This window comes from Convolutriloba macropyga, chromosome 1 (assembly GCF_964194025.1).
Source record: "Convolutriloba macropyga chromosome 1, txConMacr16.3, whole genome shotgun sequence".
Lineage (NCBI taxonomy): Eukaryota > Metazoa > Xenacoelomorpha > Acoela > Convolutidae > Convolutriloba > Convolutriloba macropyga.
In genome coordinates this window covers 75833090-75854697 of record NC_134468.1, presented here as the reverse complement: position 1 = coordinate 75854697, position 21608 = coordinate 75833090, and the positions used below count along the sequence as shown (strand labels likewise).

Here is a 21608-nt window from a genome sequence, read left to right as displayed (position 1 = left end):
TATTAGTATTAGTAGTAGTTTAGTGGTAAAGTACAAGAGTAAGTATTGACATGCTAATTGGGGAAGATCAAAGCAGTGGGCAAAAATTAATTGCCAAATGTCCTGTCACAGTCAGACGATCAGGCCAGCAGATAAGTGAGAGGCCAAGGGGCTGCACAGTCCGGCTGCCGACCCCACTTACACAGACTGGGGGCGCCTGGCGTCTCCTCTCGCTCTCTCTCCCAGAAGAGGGCAGACGCTTCTCGAGTACTCTCTGCTCCTGCTATGTCAGATCCCTTGCTTCTGCTCCTTGTTCGGTACTGGTAGCTGCTCTTTATCTAATCTATTGGGCTAGAAAAAGCGGCTACACTTGGCAGTCCGCTGTGAACAACAGTCGCTAATCAATTTATGCCATCGATTCTCTTTCAGTATCCCACAAAACACTCTACATGACATTAAGTATGCCTAAGAACATGTACCGCAAACAACCCAACCGGCTATAAATGAGGCGCCCCAACTATACTGAAACTTGAGAACAAAGTACACAACCGCAGTCTTATGTGGCTGTGAGGCTAGAAAACCGACATCATGCCATTTTCTAACTTTTCCTATTATAAACTCTCTAACATTGGGCAATTTCCTATCTTCAAGCATTGCAGTGATAAATTTTCAATGTTGAAAAGTTTGCGTTATTATCTGAAGAACAGAAAATTCTTATTGTTCAACACCGGTACACGAATATTGAGAGCTTCCACTATTATCACGCTAAATAGAAACTTGAAAATAGAAACTTGAAAACAATTTGACTTCAAAAATCATGAAAATGTGTGCTTAGATCTTAAAAGACAGCACCCCATACAATTCAAATTCTTTGAATTGTAAAACACCAAGAGAAGGCCAAAAATAGCCCCAGCTATCGCTGTGCGGCTATTAATAAACAAAACATAACCGACTATGTCAGTAGCTAGGCACAGTTTAGTGAGGCTAGCTTTAACTTGATTGAAGGGGGGTAATTGAGCTCAGCGAGTGGGGGGGGGGGGTGCATCGGGGGCTGATGGGGTGGCATCCCGTTTTTGAGGACGAAAAGTCAAATGCGTCAGACGAAAAATTGGTCAAGCGAAAAATTGCAAAACAAAAGATCCACAGGACTAATATAATTACAACAAACTTCATTTGAGAGCAATTAAAAAAACATCTAACGTCGGATTTGTGAGGCAGACAATTTAGAAGGGGGCATAGGCTAGAGAAACTTCAATGGTGCAAGAACTCTGACTAGGGAGGATTTCGCACCAGCAACATTTTTGCTAAGAGTTTTAGACATAAACCACTTCGCTACACACGCTATGCACGTTATGTTTTCACAATCGGTGTTATTTTAGCAACACATTTAATTTTTGAATGAGCGCAAATCAAAACACTCAAAAAATAAAAACGTCAAGCGTGAGTCACTCCAGAAGTGTAATTGCAAGAATCTTCTATCAGAAAACGGTGAAGCAAAACTTTTGCACTAAAAAGACGCACGTTTACATTCATTGCTTTAAACTTCGTTCGAGAGCAATTAAATACTTAAGTGAAATAGAAATTCGACTCAAACGGATAAATTACACAAGATAGTAAGAGAAAACTAAAAAACTCGAAACGCTTTTCAGAGAAACAAGGTGATATTAAAATTTGATATTAAAATTTGGGATTCAAACTCGTAATGCCAATCTAACTTGTAAGAGTTTTAAAAACAATTCCCTATGCCTCATTACTTATGATCACACAATAACTTTTATTTCGTCCGACGGGGAATAAATTAGTTGAAATCTGAAAAAGTAATGAATCTTAGAACATACCCGCAGATTTCCGGAATAGCTGCGAAAGAATAGACCTGCGTGCCATATAATAGAGATTGGAAGAAATGAAAAAATATCAAAAAGCTAGGTAAAAAACATTCAGCGATAAATTAATCATTAATCAAGCTTGTTAAAATTCATCCCGCAGAAGCCTCTTATTAGGGACCTTTACGGCAGATATGAGTTCCTTTGACCTTAAACAAATTCAAATTAAACTTAAGTGCAAAAGTCACTTTATTGAGTGAGGTACATCACTTGTGATCAAAAAATAATCACGCAAAATACTTTTGATAAAAAGAGTGAAAAATGACGTCACGCGCGCAAACGCCTTTAGTGAGAGGAAGAAGTCATTCAAAAATTTGACTTTTTCAGCTTTGCTGTGTGAACAAAAGTAAAACGAAAAAGAGCATCAGACGACGAAACAAAAAACATAGCAGGACAAGTCCTGACGAACAATTCAAAGATTTTTCATTGACTAAACTGAAAACTAGACCAGGAACGGACTATGAATGTATTGGGAGCACCATTTAGAAAAAAAACCCAATCCAAAAAATAAAAAACCTTAAAAAACAAAGTGAAATTGCCGCATGTGAACCAAAAACACTAGCGACTTTCAAACACAAATTGAACAAAAAAACTAAAGTTTTTTTTAACTTGAGTTTTTTAAAGTACAAGGAAACAAAGCCGAATAAAGTTCCTTTACAATTAGAGCAAAAAAAAGGTCGCAAAACAATGGGCAAGTAATAATAGGCTGAGAAAGATTAATAGGCTGAGAAAGATTAAAAAAAGAAAAACTTCAAAAAAAATAAGAACAATTGTTTAAAATTTCTAAATTCTTCTGTCAATTTTCCTAAGAAAAATGAGTTATACCAAGAAAACTTTGGTCAATTGGTATCTGAATATTTCTTAGGTAACAAGCTTCTAATCAAATCCCACTTAAAGCATTAAAGCAAAAAAATAGGCAAAAAATCATTAAATTTCGTCTGAAAGTCAGCAAAACTGATCAAAAATCTCCAAATTACCATTAAACTGAAACTAACTACTTAAAACTTTCAATTCCTATCAGAACAAGCCTAAAACTAATACAATATCATAATCAAACCTCATAACCATCAAAATAGCAAAAAAAAACAGCTTTTAAAAGCCACACGTGAACAAAAAACTTCGCTTGCTTAGAGAAAATTTTTTCACACATCAATTTTTCGCTCTCTCAAAAACAGCGGTATGAACAAAAACCACTCTCTTTTCGCTCCGCTCTTCACTTTTGTTCACTACCAAAATCACTCTAAATTTTTTCATGCCTTTTATTTCCCGCTTCAAAAATCACTCCAATAAAATTGATTTAAAAAAAAAGGACTTCTCCAATACTCCTCTTCGAGTCGTAAAAAGACAGCACCCCAATACAATTCAAATTCTTCGAATTGTAAAAAAACCAAGGGCACCGCAATATAGCTCCGCTCAGCTTCGCAGCTATAAAAACACTGTTCCACACAATCGTCAAACATACCCTAAATTTCAAAATCAATGTAAGAAACATTTTTAAATTGCAAAAAATACGAATTAGAAGAAATTAAACGACAAACCATAGATAGCTTGAATGTATAGCTCATTTCTTGGTTACACCTCCGAAATTACAGGCAACTGTCACGATATCTCATTTCCCTGTAATTACGTTGCTGAAAGAAAGCACATAAATGGACAACTAGTAGTTACTGTGATGACTTCCGCTGTCAATTTTTTAATAGCAAATTTCTTAATACCAAATTTTAATACCAAAATACCTTAAAAAGCAGATAATTGGCGCCCATACAGTTTTCTATAAAGTTAACAACAATATTTCGATGCCAACCTCGCGAAAACTTAATATGCATAAACATTTTCAAGAAGAATAAAAACAAATAAAAAAAATGAAGTGGAGCTTTAAAATTCAGCAGCTAATGCAAAAAGCTCATCTGAAAAGAGTCAAATCGAGACAACGACACATTACATCTAAGTCGAAATTGGTACAATAAAAGGAACTAAACAAATTCCACATATGGTACTTAAGAGCGACAAGGTACAAATTGAAATTTAACGTTACCGTCATGCAAAAATTGTTTAAACTGAATTTGAACAGATCAAAAATTAACACCCATATTTAAAGATGTCATCAAAATTGAATGACATGCAGAAATTTAAATTGCTCAAAAAAACCGACTAATGTCGGAAGAATTGCTCTCGAACGACAAGCGGGTGGAAAAGCGCAAAACTGTCAAGCGAAAAATTTGCATAAAAAAGACCAACACGTTTACAACAATTGCTACGAACTTCGTTCAAGAGCAATTAATAATGCCTAAGAAAACCCAGTATTGGTGCAATCGGCAGGAATAATGGAATCTCGTCGACTTCAACACTGATTGACACCTAATAAATTATTCAGAGCTTTTTTGAAAAACTAAGTCACTATGCCTTAAATCTAGAAAGAAGTGGAACAACCTTCTGTTCTTCTCTAAATGAATTCTGCCAAGTTCTAGAACTAACTATTGAAACTTCGTTGATGAATCTTTATTTGTAAAAGTATATATAAAAAAACCTCTTTCAAGCAGATTTCAGGCAAAAAAAGCCAATTGAGCTCAATCCAAATCAAATACCGGCAAAATTATCAACTGAAGCAACCAGTGCCCCACAAAATTCAAGCATAAAATTATTAAGATAAATCGATAGATCGAAACCGCGCAAAACAGCACAAAAATCCACTAATATTTTTTGCGCACACTTCAAGATTTCACAATTTCGAAAATATATTTCGGCTACGAGTCAAATCTCCAAAACATTAGGACAAAAATGCTTACGATTATCTTCGCTACCTTGAAAAATAATTAAAAATAATAACCATCCACCAAGTTATATATTTCAAAATCAATGTAAGATCCAGGACACGAATTTGAAATACTAGACTGTCGTGCAACAATCAAGTCAGAAGTAAAACTTGAAAAAACATTGACTTTTGTCCTTATCGCAACCAAAACGAGTTGGTTGTTCCCGCAACTTAAAACTGATATAAAAACTTACCAAACTAAACTGTCTAGAACAATGTAATTGAACCTTATCTACATTCTCTTACATTTTATGGTTTACCCCTCGTTCAAAGAACAAAACCTTCTTTCCCCAAAACAATTTTGAGGACAAAAGTCTCCCCTGTTACTGGCAAAAGTCTCTTAGGACACAAAAGAGACACAGTAAAGACACAGAAGAGACACAGTAAAGACACCGAAAAGACACAGAAAAGACACCGAAAAGACACAGAAAAGTCACAGAAAAGAAAAGACAAGCAATTTTTTCAGCGACGAAGCCAAGATTGGGTTACAGACGTTACACAGCAGACGATTTTTTTTTGGAAATTGGGTTTCAGACGTCACCCCGACGAGAGGATCTGTTTTTTTTACTGGTTTCAGACGTCACCAGCAGAAGTCCGCCCGAGGTCTCAGACGTTACCTCTGATGTCCTGTTCCCCGGTTAGAGCCATCCAAAATCTCTACTTTTTTTTCGACAAAAAGCCTTCAAAAAATTGATTTTTGTCCCAAAAAAAAAACTTTTTGTTACTATAACACCTCGATTGATAAACCTTGACTAGTAATATTATTTTCAAAGCGAGTAAAGGCAATTTTCTAACTTTGAAAGAAAATTATGCGAAAAAAACGCACAAAATTTAGAGAAATGTTCCTTAAATCAGAAAAATCGAAAAACATAAGTTAGTTTTCTGACTACATATCCGTTTGAATTGCGGAAAAAACTATTAAACCACTCTTTTGAATTGGTTTGTAATCAAGCAGAAAGCTATTTGCATCGATATATCCAATCAGTATTATACAAATGAGAAATGTCAGAAAAAATTTTTTGAATTCAGAAAATTCAAAAAACACAATTTAGTTTTCTGACTACATATCCATTTGAATTGCGGAAAAAACTATTAAACCACCCTTCGGAATTGGCTTTCGATCAAACAAAAAGCCACTTTTATTGATATATCATATCAGCATTATATAAAGTGGAAATGTCAGAAAAAATTTTTTGAATTCAGAAAAATCAAAAAGCACAATTTAGCTTTCTGACTACATATCCGTTTCAATTGCGGAATAAACCCTTAAACTACTCTCCTGAATTAGTTTGTAATCAAACAGAAAGCCATTTTCATCGATTTATCCAATCAGTATCATATAAATGAGAAATGTCAGAAAAAATTTTTTGAAATCAGAAAATTCAAAAAACACAAGCTAATTTTCTGACTACATATTCATTTGAATTGCCGAATAAACCACTAAACAAACCCCTACAACAAGTCATTGTCATTCGGTTTGATGGTTTCACCTGTATATGGAAGTAAATAGAAAGTCATTAGGCGCCACAGCAAATATCAAAACTTTCATTTGACGAAAATAACTAGCTTTTTAATTTTTTTTGGAAAAAACTTCCAAAACTTGATTTTTTGCAGAAATCCTCGGTCTCAGACGTTGCCGTCTGCGAAGTCCCTTTATCCCTATTGGTTTCAGACGTTACCATCAGCAGAAGAGGAGTTTTCGAAGAAAATTGGTTCCAGTAGTCACCAGAAAATTTGATGTCTCTTTTTTTTTCTACTTTCAATATTTTTGAAAAGCAGATCTCAGACGTTATCTGTGGGAGAAAGTTTTGAGAGTTTATTAGAGTCAATGCAATCTATAAATAACGAAAACAGAGTGAAAAACAGCAGACAAAGTCACACAGTTTTAAAGATAACGAAAAAGCTTTTGCAAAACCCGAAAAAAGACAATACACCAAAGAGTTCTAAAGATTTCCACAATATGATTCGTCTCTGCAAATTTCTAGCATTCAGTAGCCCTCCTGTAGCCCTTGTTGCCTAAACGCATCGCATTTTTACTAATTTCTTATCTTTAGCCGTCACAACAACAATAAACTCCTAGAAAAAGAACAGGTTTCAAAGTTATAAATTCGCAAAAACTGTGAGAGGTATTTATTAATCATAGTGTTTGGTTAGGGTTAGGGAGTTAAGACAAATTTTCTTGGGTAGTTTCATAAGCTTTCTGGTTGGTAATCTATTCCTATTTGAGGGAAACAGACGAGTGTTTTGAAGTTTTCAAGAAAAAGGAGTTTAATGTAACAATTATTTGAGTTCTGGTCTAATATTGGTTCAACTGCATAATTGTAGCAAAGCACAAGTTTCCTGTCAACTACAGTAGCCAGACACACTAGTTAAAACAGTTAAAGCCAGCTATTTAACCAAAACTTGTGTTAATTCAACAAAAAACAAGCAATTATTTAAGTCTGTTGAACGAAAGTCGATTAAAGCGCGCGAACGTTCGGAAAAGCTTTTAAGTTTTTTTTTTAGCGCAAAAGGCAAGATTTAGCACACAAAACACATTCTAGGACATCACTTTTTGAGAAAATTTGCGTCGCCGGTCTTTTGAACAAGAAAAAACTAGGATCATTAGGATTCAAACCTTAGACAACTTTTTTTTTACATCAAAAATTTGCGTCGCTCCGGTTCTAAGCCGTTTTTCACCTTCAGTAACGAGCTTCTTCACCTACATCATCAACAATCAGCTACAACAAAGCAGCAGCCACCAATATGTCAAAGCAGAACAGCGCTGAATGTCAGTTTGCCATCAATATGTTCAAAGCGACAGAAATGTCAATGAAGAAACTGCTCGATCTCCTTGAGAAAACTGTGGAGCAGAAAAAGAGTTTCCGGTCATTGTCTTTGATGATCAACAAAATCAAAGGCCAGGAAACAGAGCTCAAGAAACTCTCAGAGGAAGTGATGAGACAGCAGCCACATCAGAGCACTGCATCATCAATATTGAATAGGCAAACGACACTAATAACTCGCCTCAATGAACTGGAACTGCAAGTTGATCTGTTGGACGACGATGGCCAGCTCAGTCAGTCTTCTAGTCGCATTAGAGATGATGTCAGCATGATCTCCAGCAGAAGAAACCTGTCTCGGCAATCAACACCTGCGCCCAGTGACGACAAGGAACGAATCCAGCATCAGCGCGACATAGAAGGAAAGCAGACCAGCAGTAACATCTTCAATCAGCCGCCTCCATTACCACCACGGCCAAGACAACCATCACTGTTTCTGCAAACATCTAATGAACCAGGACTTCAAATTCAACATGTGCTTGAAGCCCATCAAAGAACTCCTAAAAAGGAAGTTCATGAAAGTCTTCTAAAATCCAAAACTAAACTTGGAAACGAATTAAACGTTCCGAATCCTTTTCCCTGCTTTGACAAAGATATCAGCCAAAAATTCACATCTCCAACAAGATCAGGGAAACTTGAAATTGCCTCCAACCTGGTAAATAGAGATGTCTGCGATATTGAAACAGCTCAAATCAACTTGAGTGACAACTTTGACACGTCGCAGAACCTTTTGCCTCCAATCCAAAATTTGAACCTTTCAGGTAATCACTCACTTTCAAACCCCTTCATTTTGGCAGATCCAACTATTCAATTACAAGCAGATGGTCTTTTTGCCCAAAACTCGGCATTGGAGAAAACCCTTAATTTAAAGTTGCCAAAGCGAAGAAACAATCAGGATTCATATGCCAACAGAAATCCTCAATATCATAATTTTCCCAATCTACAACAGAATGTTGGACCTTCTGAGGTTAAAATAGGAACAAATGGATACCTCGATAGTCAAGTGTTGAACTGTGATCTGCAAAAACTCCCCTGCTTACCCACAGTGGCAAACAGAACCTCACATCTTCCAAGTACAACTGATAAAATAGTGGCAGAAAACAATTGCCTACAATCCAATCAATATATTAATCCTATAACTGGGGTACATTCCGCAAGTGTTTCTCCAATTACCGTACAACTGATGGAACAACAGCATCAAAATACCGTCTTAAATCCTGCAGCTCCTAATTTTCTGCCAAACCAGGTAGCTCCACAATCAAACGGAATTGCGGCTCCTCTGCAATTTCCACAACCTGTTAACAGTCAACACGGTTTTACCAGCACTTTCCCAGTTAACCAAAATGTGACACAACCCAGTCAGTTGTGTAACAACCAGTTTGTTCCTGACTCTCAAGTTCCATCGAACTGTCAAGCTCCATTAACTTCCACGATCCATGCCCCAATGTGCATTAATCAACACTCAAATCCTACTGGACAAAATCAGTTGAGCCAGCCTTTAATTAACCAGAGTTTACTGCCCACTGTCAATCAACACATAAGCTCAGCATACTCGAACCCTAATGTAACACAGGAAAAAGGAAATGTTGATTTCAAGCATTCAATCAAATTGCCACCTTTGAAACTTCAGAATTTCAATGGTGATCCTATCCACTTTCACGAGTGGATCAATAATTTCAACACGATGATTCACAACAACCCTTCCATTACAGACACTCATCGTATAACTTACTTACAGAATTCTGTGAGTGGGAAAGCAAAAGACTTGATTCATGCTTACTCCTGCGATCCATCCTATTATCAGACAGCACTGAATGAACTAATCCGACATTTCGGTGATCGTACTATAGTTGTTAATGCGTTCATTAACCAGCTTGAAAACTGGCAAATGAACTTCCAAAACAAGCAAAGCTTCATTGCCTTTTCCTCATTTTTGAAAAGACTTGTGCAAGCCTTCCAATACATTGGCTTTACAGCAGACCTCCAGTCTACAACACTCATTAAGAAAGCCAAAGAGAAAACGCCACATCATTTGGTTCTGAAATGGACAGAACATTGTCTCACCGAGCTCAACTCAGACCCAACTCTTGTGGATTTTCAACAGTGGTTGGGGCTCCAAGCTCAAATCTACGACAAAGTGAGTCGAGAAAGCAATCAAAGAACCATCAGTTCTCAAGCCTCAATGTTTGTCAACTCGAACAACCCGCAAACCAAGCAATACAATGGCAATCTCTCAGTGTCAGTCAACAACGCATCAGCGGAAAACAGTAGAAAACAATGGAACTTTGGGCCTCAGCAAAAGCAACCGTCAATTTCACAAAACGTTCCGAACAAAACCTTTAACACAAAACGATCTTGTGAGAAGTGCAAACAAGAACACAGCATTGCCACATGCCCTGAGTATCAATTGTGCTCACCAAGTGATCGATACAACCTTGTCAGCCAAAATAATTTGTGTACAAACTGCTTGAGCAACAAACACCACAAACAATCGTGCCCATCGCAAAAACGATGTCAGGTTTGCAGTGGATTCCACCACACAACCCTTCATGATCCCGCCAAGCAAATCAAACGCCCTACAGCAGCTTTTTCTACTGAAGTTTTTTCTGGTAACAATCCAACAGCTTCGTCTAGTAGCAAAGCTTCAAGTCAAACTCCAAATACATCTTCTCAACAGAAAAGTCAAACAAACAAAGCCCCCAACAGCCGTTATGGCCAAACTTTCAACAACCAAAGCCAGCAAAACGTGCAACGACGTAATTTAAACGGCAATGCAATTAACCAATCGTTCAGCATTAACCAATGCTCAGAAACACCGAAGAATTGGTATGAGCAATTGCAGCTTATTCCAGTTTCATTCCTCAAGGGGAATAAAGCCTTCGATACCTACGCCCTCATAGACCCCGGTAGCCAATTCAGTTTTGTATTGGACGCCATAGCTGAATTTCTTGAGCTTCCCCGTGAAACACAACAGTCAGTACCACTACAATTTCTCAATACAGAACAGCATGTCCCTCTCAAAAATTGTTGAGCCAGTCACAATAACTCCATATAAGTCAACTGAAATATCGTTTGAACTCTCTCGAACGTTCAGCACCCCGTCTCTGAACGTCGCAGCTGCAAAAACTTTTGAACTTAATCAAATTTGTGATGCCTTCAACAGTTTGCGCCACATACATTTCCCAAATATTGCCGATGGCAAAATCGGCGCCCTCCTCGGTGTTAACGCATTCGCATTCACCTACCCTACACATGTTATACCTGGCAATCAAAATCAACCGTTTGGTGTGAAAACTAAACTTGGTTGGACCCTCGCTGGTGAATATGAGAATTGTATCTCAGCCACCACTCAACAGCCCGCAACTCAGCAGAAGAAATTTATTTTCCATGTGTCAAGAAACAGATCAGATGAACCCGGACTTGACGAACTTGTTCAACAGTTCTGGAGTATTGAAGCTGATGGCATTCAGAAGGACCGTGAACAAGTTTACACAAAGCAAGAAGAACAGTTTCTTGATATTTTGAAGAACTCCATCAATCACAATGGTGAGAGATATGAAATCAAACTGCCTTGGAAATCAGAAATAAATTTGGAAAACAACTTCTATTCTGCACTGAACCAAGTCAAAAGCCTCAATACACGCCTTCAACGTAAACCTTTGTTGCAGGACAAATACAATGAGACTCTCTTGACAGACCTCGAGAAAAACTATGTCAAACCGGTGGAAATGCAAGATCCTCAACCAGACAGAATTTGGTACCTGCCACACCATCCTGTGGAAAATATCAATAAGCCCGGAAAAGTCCGCCGAGTTGCAAATGCCGCTTCAAAATTCCGCGGCCAATCGCTTAATTCAAACCTTCTTACAGGACCAGATCTCCTTAATAACCTTTTAGGTGTCCTGATGAGATTTGCAGTTGCAGTTCTTGCGGACATCGAAGGCATGTTTATGCAAATCGCCATCCATCAGATTGATCAATCTGCTCTTCGATTTCTTTGGTTAGCAGACAATCAGATACAACAGTACCAATTTACCAGACTCATCTTTGGAGCAAATTGCTCACCTTCGTGCGCAATATACGTTCTTAACCATTGTGCCAAAGAAAACAGTCAACAATTCCCAGAAGCCCTCAAAGCCGTCAGAAAGCACTTTTACATGGATGACTACATCCAATCACATGCAACAGAACAAGACGCTTGTAAGGCAGTTTTTCAAACAAAAAATTGTCTGCAAACAGGTGGGTTTCGACTCACAAAATTTGTTTCAAACAGCTCTCTAATTCTAAACCAAATCCCTCCAGAAGACAAAGAGAACAAGACAGATATTGTTAGAGTTCTTGGTGTTAAATGGAATCTTGAGAAAGACTGCTTTTTTATGAAACCTCTCACTGATTTCCCAAAAGATGCCTCAGCATACACTCAACGTAAGATCTTTAGTCTTGTCTCCTCGATCTTTGACCCAATAGGAATAATGTCGCCATCAACGATCCGTTTCAAAATAGTTCTTCAAGAACTGTGGAAACTTGGGAAAAAATGGGACGATCAAATTGCCCCTCAAGTAGTTAAACCACTTCAAAAGAATTTGGATTTATACTTTTCTTCCCCAGAAGTGACATTGAACAGAACTCTGAATAAGAGTTGCCATTCACCAGAAAGTGAAAATGAAATCCATATATTTGTCGACGCCTCAGCTGTAGCAGTTGCAGCCGTTGCATGCTTGAAAACAGTTCCTAACTCAGCCACTGATGTTGAAACTTGTTACCTAATAGGCAAATGCAAAGTTGCCCCAATTAAACAAATCAGCATACCCAAATTAGAGTTGGAAGCCGCAGTCATCGGAGTGCGCCTTCTTTCAACCATCATGAAAGAGTCATCATTTCACATTACTCGCTCTACACTCTGGACAGATAGTCAAGTAGTACTTGACTGGTTATCGACAACCAAGAAGCAACCTGTTTTTGTTGCGAATCGCCTCAAAGAAATCCTTGCATCAACTGATGCTTACCAATGGAAACACGTTGCCACCAAAGAAAATCCAGCTGACCACGGGACCCGTGGTCTCAACCCAGACGAAATTACAGCCAAGTGGCTAACAGCGCCAGCATTTCTTTCCACAAGACAGCTCAGCGCTGCTGAAAACTCTTCAAAGCATGTGTTAGCAACGCATGAAATTTCACGCAATTTGTCGGAGCAAATAATCGACCCGACACGGTTCTCAACTTGGAACAAGTTGCTCCTGACTTTAGCAACAGTCTTCAATTTGCTCTTTCGGATCAAAAAGCAAAGGCCTAAAGATCAACAGTATATAACAGAAGACGTCATTCTTGCAAGAAATCAGCTGATCAAAATTTCGCAGCAAAATTTCTTCTTCTCAACAATCCAAGCCCTGAAACGTGGTTCCAGGATAGATTCAAAGTGCAAAATCCGTTCGCTCAACCCAATGTTGGACAACAATGGAATCCTTCGGTCATGCGGAAGACTGCAATTTGCGCCAGATAACCTCGAAGTTGAGAAATTTCCGATTATACTGCACGCAAAGGACAAGATAGCGAGACTCTATATAGAGCATGCACATAACATTTGCGTTCACCAAGGAACAGAGCCAGTGAAAGCTTTTGTGCAGCAAAGATACCACATCATTGGACTCAGAAAAACACTTTTGAGTATAAAGTACAGATGTTTTCTCTGCAGACGATTTGCCGCTCAAAACATTCAACCCGTCATGGCTCCCCTCCCTGCCTGCCGTTTCCCGACAGACTCTACCCAGTATCCTTTCGCGAACAGCGGAGTCGACTTTTTTGGACCCTTTTATATAGAGGATGCCAAAGGACAGATTGAAAAACACTACGGCCTCATCTTCACTTGCCTGGTTACTAGGTGTGTCCATCTAGAAGCTTGTCCCGATCTCAACACTGACACTTTTTTAAACGCCTATCGACGTTTTGTAAGCCGCAGATGCCAGCCAACAACAATGCTCAGCGACAATGGCAAGACATTTATTGGTGCATCTGAGGAACTAAAAAGATCTGTGAAACGTCTCGACAACGACAAAATCTACAAAGCAATGGCAGCAACGAACACAACCTGGAAGTTCAATCCTCCCTATGGACCTCATTTTGGCGGTATTTGGGAGCGCTTGATCCAGACCGCGAAACGCACTCTATTGATCATTCTAGGCTCCAGAAGGCTGTCGCTTGATGTGTTCAGGACAATTTTGGTCGAGACCGAAGCTATATTGAACTCCAGACCACTAACGATTGTCGCTGACCTTCCAGAAAATGAAATGCCTCTCACGCCAAACCATTTTCTGATCAACAGACCGTTCAACTCTCTCCCACCAGGAAAGTTCGACAGCCAAGAACCCGCCAGTTTCAAGTCTTGGAAGAATGTGCAGCAAATGGTCAACCATTTCTGGAAACGACTCGTCAAGGAGTATCTTCCGACACTGTTAAAGAGGTCCAAATGGAGCGATAGTGACCAAACACCACTCAGAGTCAACGACATCGTTTGGATTCTGAAAGATATGACTCCACGTGGAATTTGGCCCCTTGGACGTGTTCTTGAAGTCTATCCTGGACGAGATGGACAACACCGTGTGGTGAAGGTGAAAACGGCTTACGGCACGTACGTTCGTCCGGTCTCCGCCCTCGCACGTGTTTTGGCTGATTAGCCTATTTTTTCTTGACCTTTTTTCGAAACGGTTTTCTAGGCAACTTGGGTTACACCCTCTTCGACGATCTGGTCAAACGTCTGTGATGTGTTAGTTGGCCTCCTCTTTCCCCTGGAGCATGTCGTGCAACAATCAAGTCAGAAGTAAAACTTGAAAAAACATTGACTTTTGTCCTTATCGCAACCAAAACGAGTTGGTTGTTCCCGCAACTTAAAACTGATATAAAAACTTACCAAACTAAACTGTCTAGAACAATGTAATTGAACCTTATCTACATTCTCTTACATAGACTACTGCCGGACGAATCATTAACAAACAACGAGTAATGCAAGCTTCATACTCCAGCCTATCTAAATATGCTAAGGAGGAGTTTTAGTTAATCTTTTAACTAATTATTCACACTAAGTACAACACCTATTCCATTGCAGTTTTTATTTGCATCGAGAGTTCAGCTGTTGAAAGAGTAATTACGAGAAAAATATTCGTCAAAAAGCGCACAAAAAAAATCAAATCAGTCAGACTAAAGCACTGCATAAAAACACTATTTGTCTGAGAGAAAATAAAGAGTAAAAAGTGTTTTCATTACTGAAGAGAGTCACAAAACTGCACAAGGGCATATGCCTCTTGCGGTTGTTACAGAGAACAAAGTGAACTAACAACTTACACGGCGACATTTTTAGCTGAAATAGCGCATTTAGAATTAGCACCTTAGTGAGCAGTATTAGATTTACCATCGATTTATAGAGCATATGATCATTAACTGACCCTTTAAAGCTGAACGGAGAAACTTAAATAGTTGACCAAGTATTTGAGTTCTTGCCACTCGCATAGACATACGGTAAACAGTCAATCACATTATTTTTCTAACATAAAGTAGGTCCTTTCCCATTATAGGTCACTCTAAGCTCGAGCTTAATCGTGAGATAACCTTTAGTCGAATCTCACTATTATTGAGTGCCTAGTTCTATTGTGGTTTAGGCTGTTTCACTTCTACTTCAGATGACCTGTCAATTAGTTCACCTCTTGAGTCAACCGAAGGTGTGAAATACTTCCGGGCAGCTCAGCATGCTGGGTTTGCAGCTGTATGTGCAACTGGAATTCGAGAGTTTGTTTTGCTTAGCTTTCATCTAAATGGTCAATTAGGAAATACAAACACGTGAATAAATGGCACCCATAACATTTTATACAAACCAGATGTGAAATTACACAATTACCAATCAAACACATCTGAACAAAGTCCCCTCAGTCCCGCTGCTGCGCCGCAGAGTCTCGGGGCAAATTGGGAAAACAAATTAACAACTTCCCGGCACTTTCCCAGTCCAAATAACAACAAACCCCTCACCGCAAACAAACATCTGCTACTAACACCGAATGCGTAAATTGAAAACACCAACTTTTAAGCGGATAAATTTTATTAACCAAAAAATAACATTACAAAACTCGAATAGATTTATCGGAACTAATTAATTACAGAAGGCAGCTCATTAGGCATTTGGTTATTAAATCGGGCGATAAAGGGGCTATTCTTGTTTCACACATAGTGAAGGGCTCAAAGCACTGTTATGCATGAAGTTAGCCGCAGTTGAGTTTGCATAAGAGTTTGAGTAAAATTGATTATAGCCTGAAGCGTTGTTAAAAGTCTCATCAACGTATTTGTTCATAGATGGATAATATGCAGCTGCAGCTGTTGGGTTCGAGCCCGTCGATCCCACACCAGGGTAGTAGACCTTTTGGGGAAGTCCAGTAGGTGAATTTGGGCCAACTTGAAAGTATCCGGCTGGGTTCTGGTACATAGCTGCAGCAGCTGCTGAGTTTACCGAAGGGTGAAAGCCGTTTTGAGATAACATGGCAGTGAAAGTGCTGAAACTTGACGCAGCAGCGTCGTAAACGCCCGCGATTCCCTTGGCAGCCGAGGGGTGAAACCCGTTGAACCCTGGGTGGGACGACATTGCACTGGCTGCTGTTGCCGCGAATTGGGGGTGGCTTCCAAACGATGACCCGGTCGTAACGTTCACGTGAGGGGCAAAATTTGGGTGCACAAAATTGAAAGCTGCAGCTGACCCGGGATATCGGTGCTTTGCGGTGGGAGAAGCGGGCAAAGGTGTCCCGTAAGGGTTGTGAATAAAGGCAGAGTTGGGGTTTTGTGCGTGAATAGATGCGGGGTTTGCAGCCCCAGCAGCTGCGTGTGTTATGTAAGCTGCTGCTGTTCGTGTGCTGAGAGAAGGCAGGGTTCTAAACGGTCGCTTCATTCTGCGTCTTCTACGATAGTTTCCACCCTGAAACAAAACAACAAAAATGCAATGTAAAACATTATAGCTAAATTTAAATATTGAGCGCGTCAAAGGCCATTAATTTGTTCTAAACTACAAAATCTTGGCTTCAAAAAATTCACAGACCATTTTTTAAAATTTGATTACAATATTCGATTAAGTGGTTTTTCTTAGCAACTCTTTTCGATTAATTTAGTTATTTTTTGAAGAACGAAAACTATTTTATGCCTTCAAGCTACCCAACGTACCGAAACTATATGGTCAAAAGAGGCCACGCTACAAAATAAGGCGCACTTTAAACACTGCCAATTTTTCCCGTATAACTGATATCCTAGTAGATTCAGCACTGCTTGTAAGATTTATAGAGCATTTGGAGAAGTTAAAGCAGAAAACAATTGACAGTTAAATTAAGCAGTGGGCAGCAATGAAGCGAAGTAACGTCTTCACAAAACACGAAGATCAAAAACACTTCCGGTTGTTCACGCGTCACAACCAATTAATAATCAAACAGCGAGTGAACAAACGTCACAATGCGTGCCTCGCAACCTGCTCCGAATTGAGTGTTCACAAGTTCTACCAGCAACTAACAAGGTAAACAAACAAACTTGTTTTGATGTCATGTAAAATGAGATAACATCCTGGTGAAGACTTGCTAATGTGAATTGAACAGACAGGTAAGCATTCCCTGATCACAGTTAGAACTCCGCTCATTGCCACTTAACACTATCCATAATAACATTCCTCCTTACTCCACTTCCACCATTAACAAGTCCACCACTATACATACATACATATACACCACATTCTCCAGGCTAGCTAGGTTCGGTGTTTACTAAATAACAATATAAATGCGAGTCTCGTTGTTGTTGTTGTCTGCGTCTATAAACTAACGGCCCACAAACACTTTCAGAACTCTCTGCTTGTCCAACCTTCAAATTCAACCACAAACAACTTTCAAACTTATAATGAAACTTTTATATATCAACACTTCCATAAACATGCTTGAGTATCCAGCCCATTTGCTGTTTAGAAAATTTAGTCAATGAAAATGCATGTCGTGGACAATAATCTGATGATGTTTATGAGAGGCATCGAGGATGGTCAGCGATTGAGCCTTGCGTCAACAAATTAGAATGCAATTGAGCAGTCAGTATATTTCTGGCGACGAAAATCTTAATTAATATCTATACCGATATCGCATTAGTCACGCGCAACAATTTTAAACCCAAGAATTTGCTAGATTTGTACCACAGAAAACGAGCGGACTCTACAACACGCACCGAAAATGTACATTTTGATGATTAAAGCGTGTACCTCAAACATGTTCTCGTATGCGGGATCCAGGGACCAAAAGTTTCCCTTCTTCTCGCCTCCTCCCTCTCGAGGGATCTTGACGAAGCACTCGTTGAGACTGAGGTTGTGTCGAATGCTGTTCTGCCACCCCTTCCTGTTCACATTGTAGTACGGGAATTTCTAGAACAAATTCAATTAAGTTAGAGAATGTTCCTATTTTTCTCAGGAGAAAAGGTGAATAGGTCAACTAGTTTTGGATTTTAATTAAAGAGAAAAACTGGTTGTTAACCTGTTCAATGCTTGGCCAACTAAATTCTGACGTGATTAGACATTTATTACTGTCAGGATTCCCTTCGGCTTTCACCTGGACATCAAACGAATTAAATCTCACATTAGCTCTTTCCCTCTCTAGTATATTAGAGAAATTTCTAATGCAAGGAAATTATTGAAAGCATTCCAAGTAATTTGGCGATCAAAAAATTCTGATTAGGTATCTGGTGTCAAAAGTTGAAGTTATATACAGAGCTCTGCCTTTGTTTAAAAAAAATCTGCACATCAGTAATCTATCTATACATCACTGTTGGTCAGAATGAGAGTAATTCTAAACACGCAAAATCAAAAAGTCACTTGTAAAAGAGTCACTAGAAAAAAATGAAAGATATTTCGGGTAATGCACGTTGAGGGAGGGGGCGAGTTGCATATAGGGTTTTCGAGGGTGAATTGGAGTGGTCCAAAGCTCCCCAGGATTGCTCGTCAAACCAAAAATTTATCTCTCATCAGCAGTTTCTGTTGACCTCATACTTAGGGACTATTAAGGCGTGTAGCGAACGGCTCAGCAACTTAATTCCCTCGAGTTATACATGTTCATTTTGTTTCTTTTTACTGAAAAGCCATAGAGTTTAAGGGACCCAAAAAACATTCTAGAACCAAAAAGGTCCAGCATACATTTTGCATAGAATTACACGACTCAATAACTGTTTCATACTTTAAAAAAATTAAAAAGAGCATTAAAAAATTAAAATTGTTAACACTTAATTCAATCGGTCTTTAAAAGAACAAGATATAATGACTGCAACAAAAAAATTGCCGATAAATTAAATTACTTAAAAATGAAATCGGCGAAAAAGTCTAAAACGACAAAATAACAAAACTAGCTCTAACTTGAATCTACCAAATGCTAAAAACGTAATTAAATTTGAAGCCATTACATAAAAATAGTAGTAAAACATTCTAACGGATAAACAGATAACGGAAAATGTTGATCGAAAATTAAGCCAAAAAGAAGGCGAACACCTGTTTCACTTATAAAGCTTTGAATATTTTGAATTTTATATGTTTGCGGATTCGTAAATTTCAGCTTATTATTTCCCGATGAAGTATCAAAATCTTAGTTTTCTCGAACTCATCAATATATCTTTTAAATCAAAAGTAACTCGCATTTCGAAATCAGTACTACTATAAGTTGCCAAAATTTTTGGTCAGAGGAAAAATCAGCAACACAAAAAATTACATAAAAGAGACCAGCAAGACTGCAATAATTCCAACAAACTGTTTGGGAGCAATTAACAACCGCAATTGTTCTACTAAAATTGCAATTAAAATTGCCAGAGTTTCTAATTTGTCATGAAGAAGTTGAATTCAGCAATGCCCTTAAAATTTTTGAATCAACAGTTGAGGTTGTTTAACACAAAGCACTTTACGCTTATTTCGCAAAAATTACCAATTTTCGCAAAAATTATGAAAAACTGCATCAAATTATTGCAGCCTAACAATTATGTTTAATTAGAAAACAGCGCAGCTGCAACTAACTATTTGTTCCGTACTAATTCACTTGCTTCGTGATTTCTCATTAGTAAAGATTAAATTGATTAAAACTAGGCGAAGACTGAATTGAGTGCAAGTTCTCAGAAAAAAATCAGACTGAGGTCAGATTTGTACAAAAATGTTGTTGATCAATACAAGGTTTGTTGATAATTGAATGCCCTGTTGGGATTGGAATTAATGCTTTATATTGATTGAGCGACCAGTCAGATCGCAAACATCAACTGCGACTAACTTAAAATGAACTTAAAATGTGTGATCTCGGAGTGTCGCAATCCAGTACTTTGAGCATTTACTTTTAACGTCATTAACTCAAACATTCTCGAAAAAAGTCCATCGTTGTATCTCCAGGCAGAAAAAGCTTCGAAAGAATGCTTTCCCGATATATTTTCCTCGGCTAGTGCTTTCAATGAGAACGTTTGTATTTCTTGGATAGGTAATGGATGACTCCCAATTGACAGAAAGAAAGCCGCAGTAGCGTAGTATATGAATTCGAATCAAAAATGACAAGCTCCACTTCAGACAATACAAATTTGCAAAAAAAAATGTAAGCACGAAAGTTATCCATAGCTTTTCCAAAGCTGATCTTGAAAAATTTCTTGGAATGAAACTACTTGCCTAACGCCATTTTTATAGGATAGCGATGATATAATTTAAAACAATCTACAAATACATTTCACTTACTTTTACAATGAACTCGTATATTGCACTCAAAGTCAATCTCTTCTCGTCTGACTCATTTATGGCCATTGCAATCAGAGCCACATAACTGAAGGGTGGCTTCACCGCAGAATCCACTTCCCACGGCTCAATTTTTGTCTCTTTCGGGGAAGCAGGCGCATCTGTCGTTGCGTCATCGCCTTTATTCACGACCTTCGTTACATCCTCGGTGACGTCATTATCATCAGCTACCTTTTTAGCTTTGACAGTTTCAGTTGTTTCATCACACGCGACTTGTTTGAGATGCTTATCGTCAGTTGTATCGTTTCTTGATTGGTTTTCATGATCTTCAGCAAAAGTTTTTCCTTCTATTACTGTAGTATCGTCCACAAATCTTCGTTTATTATTTTCACTGTTGTTGTTGTTATTATTGTTGTTGTTACTTTCATTCATTGTGATGTCGGCAGCAGCGTTTGGGTTCCTCACTTCTAGATACTTAGTTGGGTGAAATTCTGTGTTCTGAGTGGGGGCGTTGCCTCTAAACCCCTGATACTGCATTTCGTACTGATTTTCTGAAGGATGCGACGGATCGTTGTCGAGGTGTCGCTTACCCGCATTCTGCACCGGGTTATAGAATCCTTGCGGGTTTTGTGGAAAACTTTCCCGGAGTGTCGGATAAACAGGGCCAGATATTGCCGAGGTAAAAATAGATTGAGATCGGGAAGTATTATTATAACTGTTTACAATTTGTTGGTTATTATTAATTACATTTTTCTGAGGTAAGTTTGAAATGTTTGACGCACTGTCGTTATTACAATTGTTAATGTTATTAGAGAGAGAAATGTTAATATTTTGGGATAATTGGTCCTGTTTTGTTTTGGGCAAAGAAAGCATTGTCAATGTTGACATTTTGCACTTTTTACTAAGTTAAACTTTTCCAGTATTTATTCAGAGCAGCTCGCTGAAGTTTGGAAACAATTCAAGAATCAATATACAAATTCAATAAACTAGCTCAAATCTTTTGAAAACTGGCATTTAAGGGATTAACCAATCAAAATTGATCTCTTAATCGCAACTTTTGTTTTGTGTTCACTTCCGTCCGGCAATAAGAGATAAAATCCCTTTTAAAAATAAATACCCTCCTTTATTTACTTCACGCTTTAAAGTGGGAACAGATTAGAAAGTATTCAGACTGCACGTAGAGTTATAAACAAAGCATTAATTAACGTCCTAATTAATAATTTGCAAATAACAACGCCTACTAATTATAATGGATTTACTAAACTGAAGTTGTACGCTGCAGAAAGTGAACGACTTTCTTTCTCAACAGACATTGAATGACTTTGAACTTAATTTGGATGTCAAATGATGGTGCTGACACTTAAACAATGATGTTC

General features: G+C 38.3%; 1 protein-coding gene across 1 annotated transcript; it reads right to left on the bottom strand.

Annotated features, from left to right (window-relative positions):
• Window positions 1-15558: 15558 nt before the first annotated feature.
• Window positions 15559-21589, bottom strand: LOC142342765 (uncharacterized). The gene is made up of 3 exons (XM_075394314.1): window positions 20236-21589; window positions 17752-17910; window positions 15559-16443 (listed from the first exon to the last, which is right to left on the bottom strand). The coding sequence occupies exons 1-3, from the start codon at window positions 21118-21120 to the stop codon at window positions 15688-15690; spliced, it is 1800 nt and encodes a 599-aa protein (XP_075250429.1). The 5' UTR covers window positions 21121-21589; the 3' UTR covers window positions 15559-15687.
• Window positions 21590-21608: the final 19 nt, after the last annotated feature.

Coding starts and splice junctions, on each gene's coding strand:
- LOC142342765 (XM_075394314.1), bottom strand. CDS start 21,120: ATGTCAACATTGACAATGCTTTCTTTGCCCAAAACAAAACAGGACCAA. Junction 17,911..20,235: donor TATACGAGTTCATTGTAAAA/GTAAGTGAAATG, acceptor AATTTGTTCTAG/AAATTCCCGTACTACAATGT. Junction 16,444..17,751: donor CATACGAGAACATGTTTGAG/GTACACGCTTTA, acceptor GTTTTGTTTCAG/GGTGGAAACTATCGTAGAAG.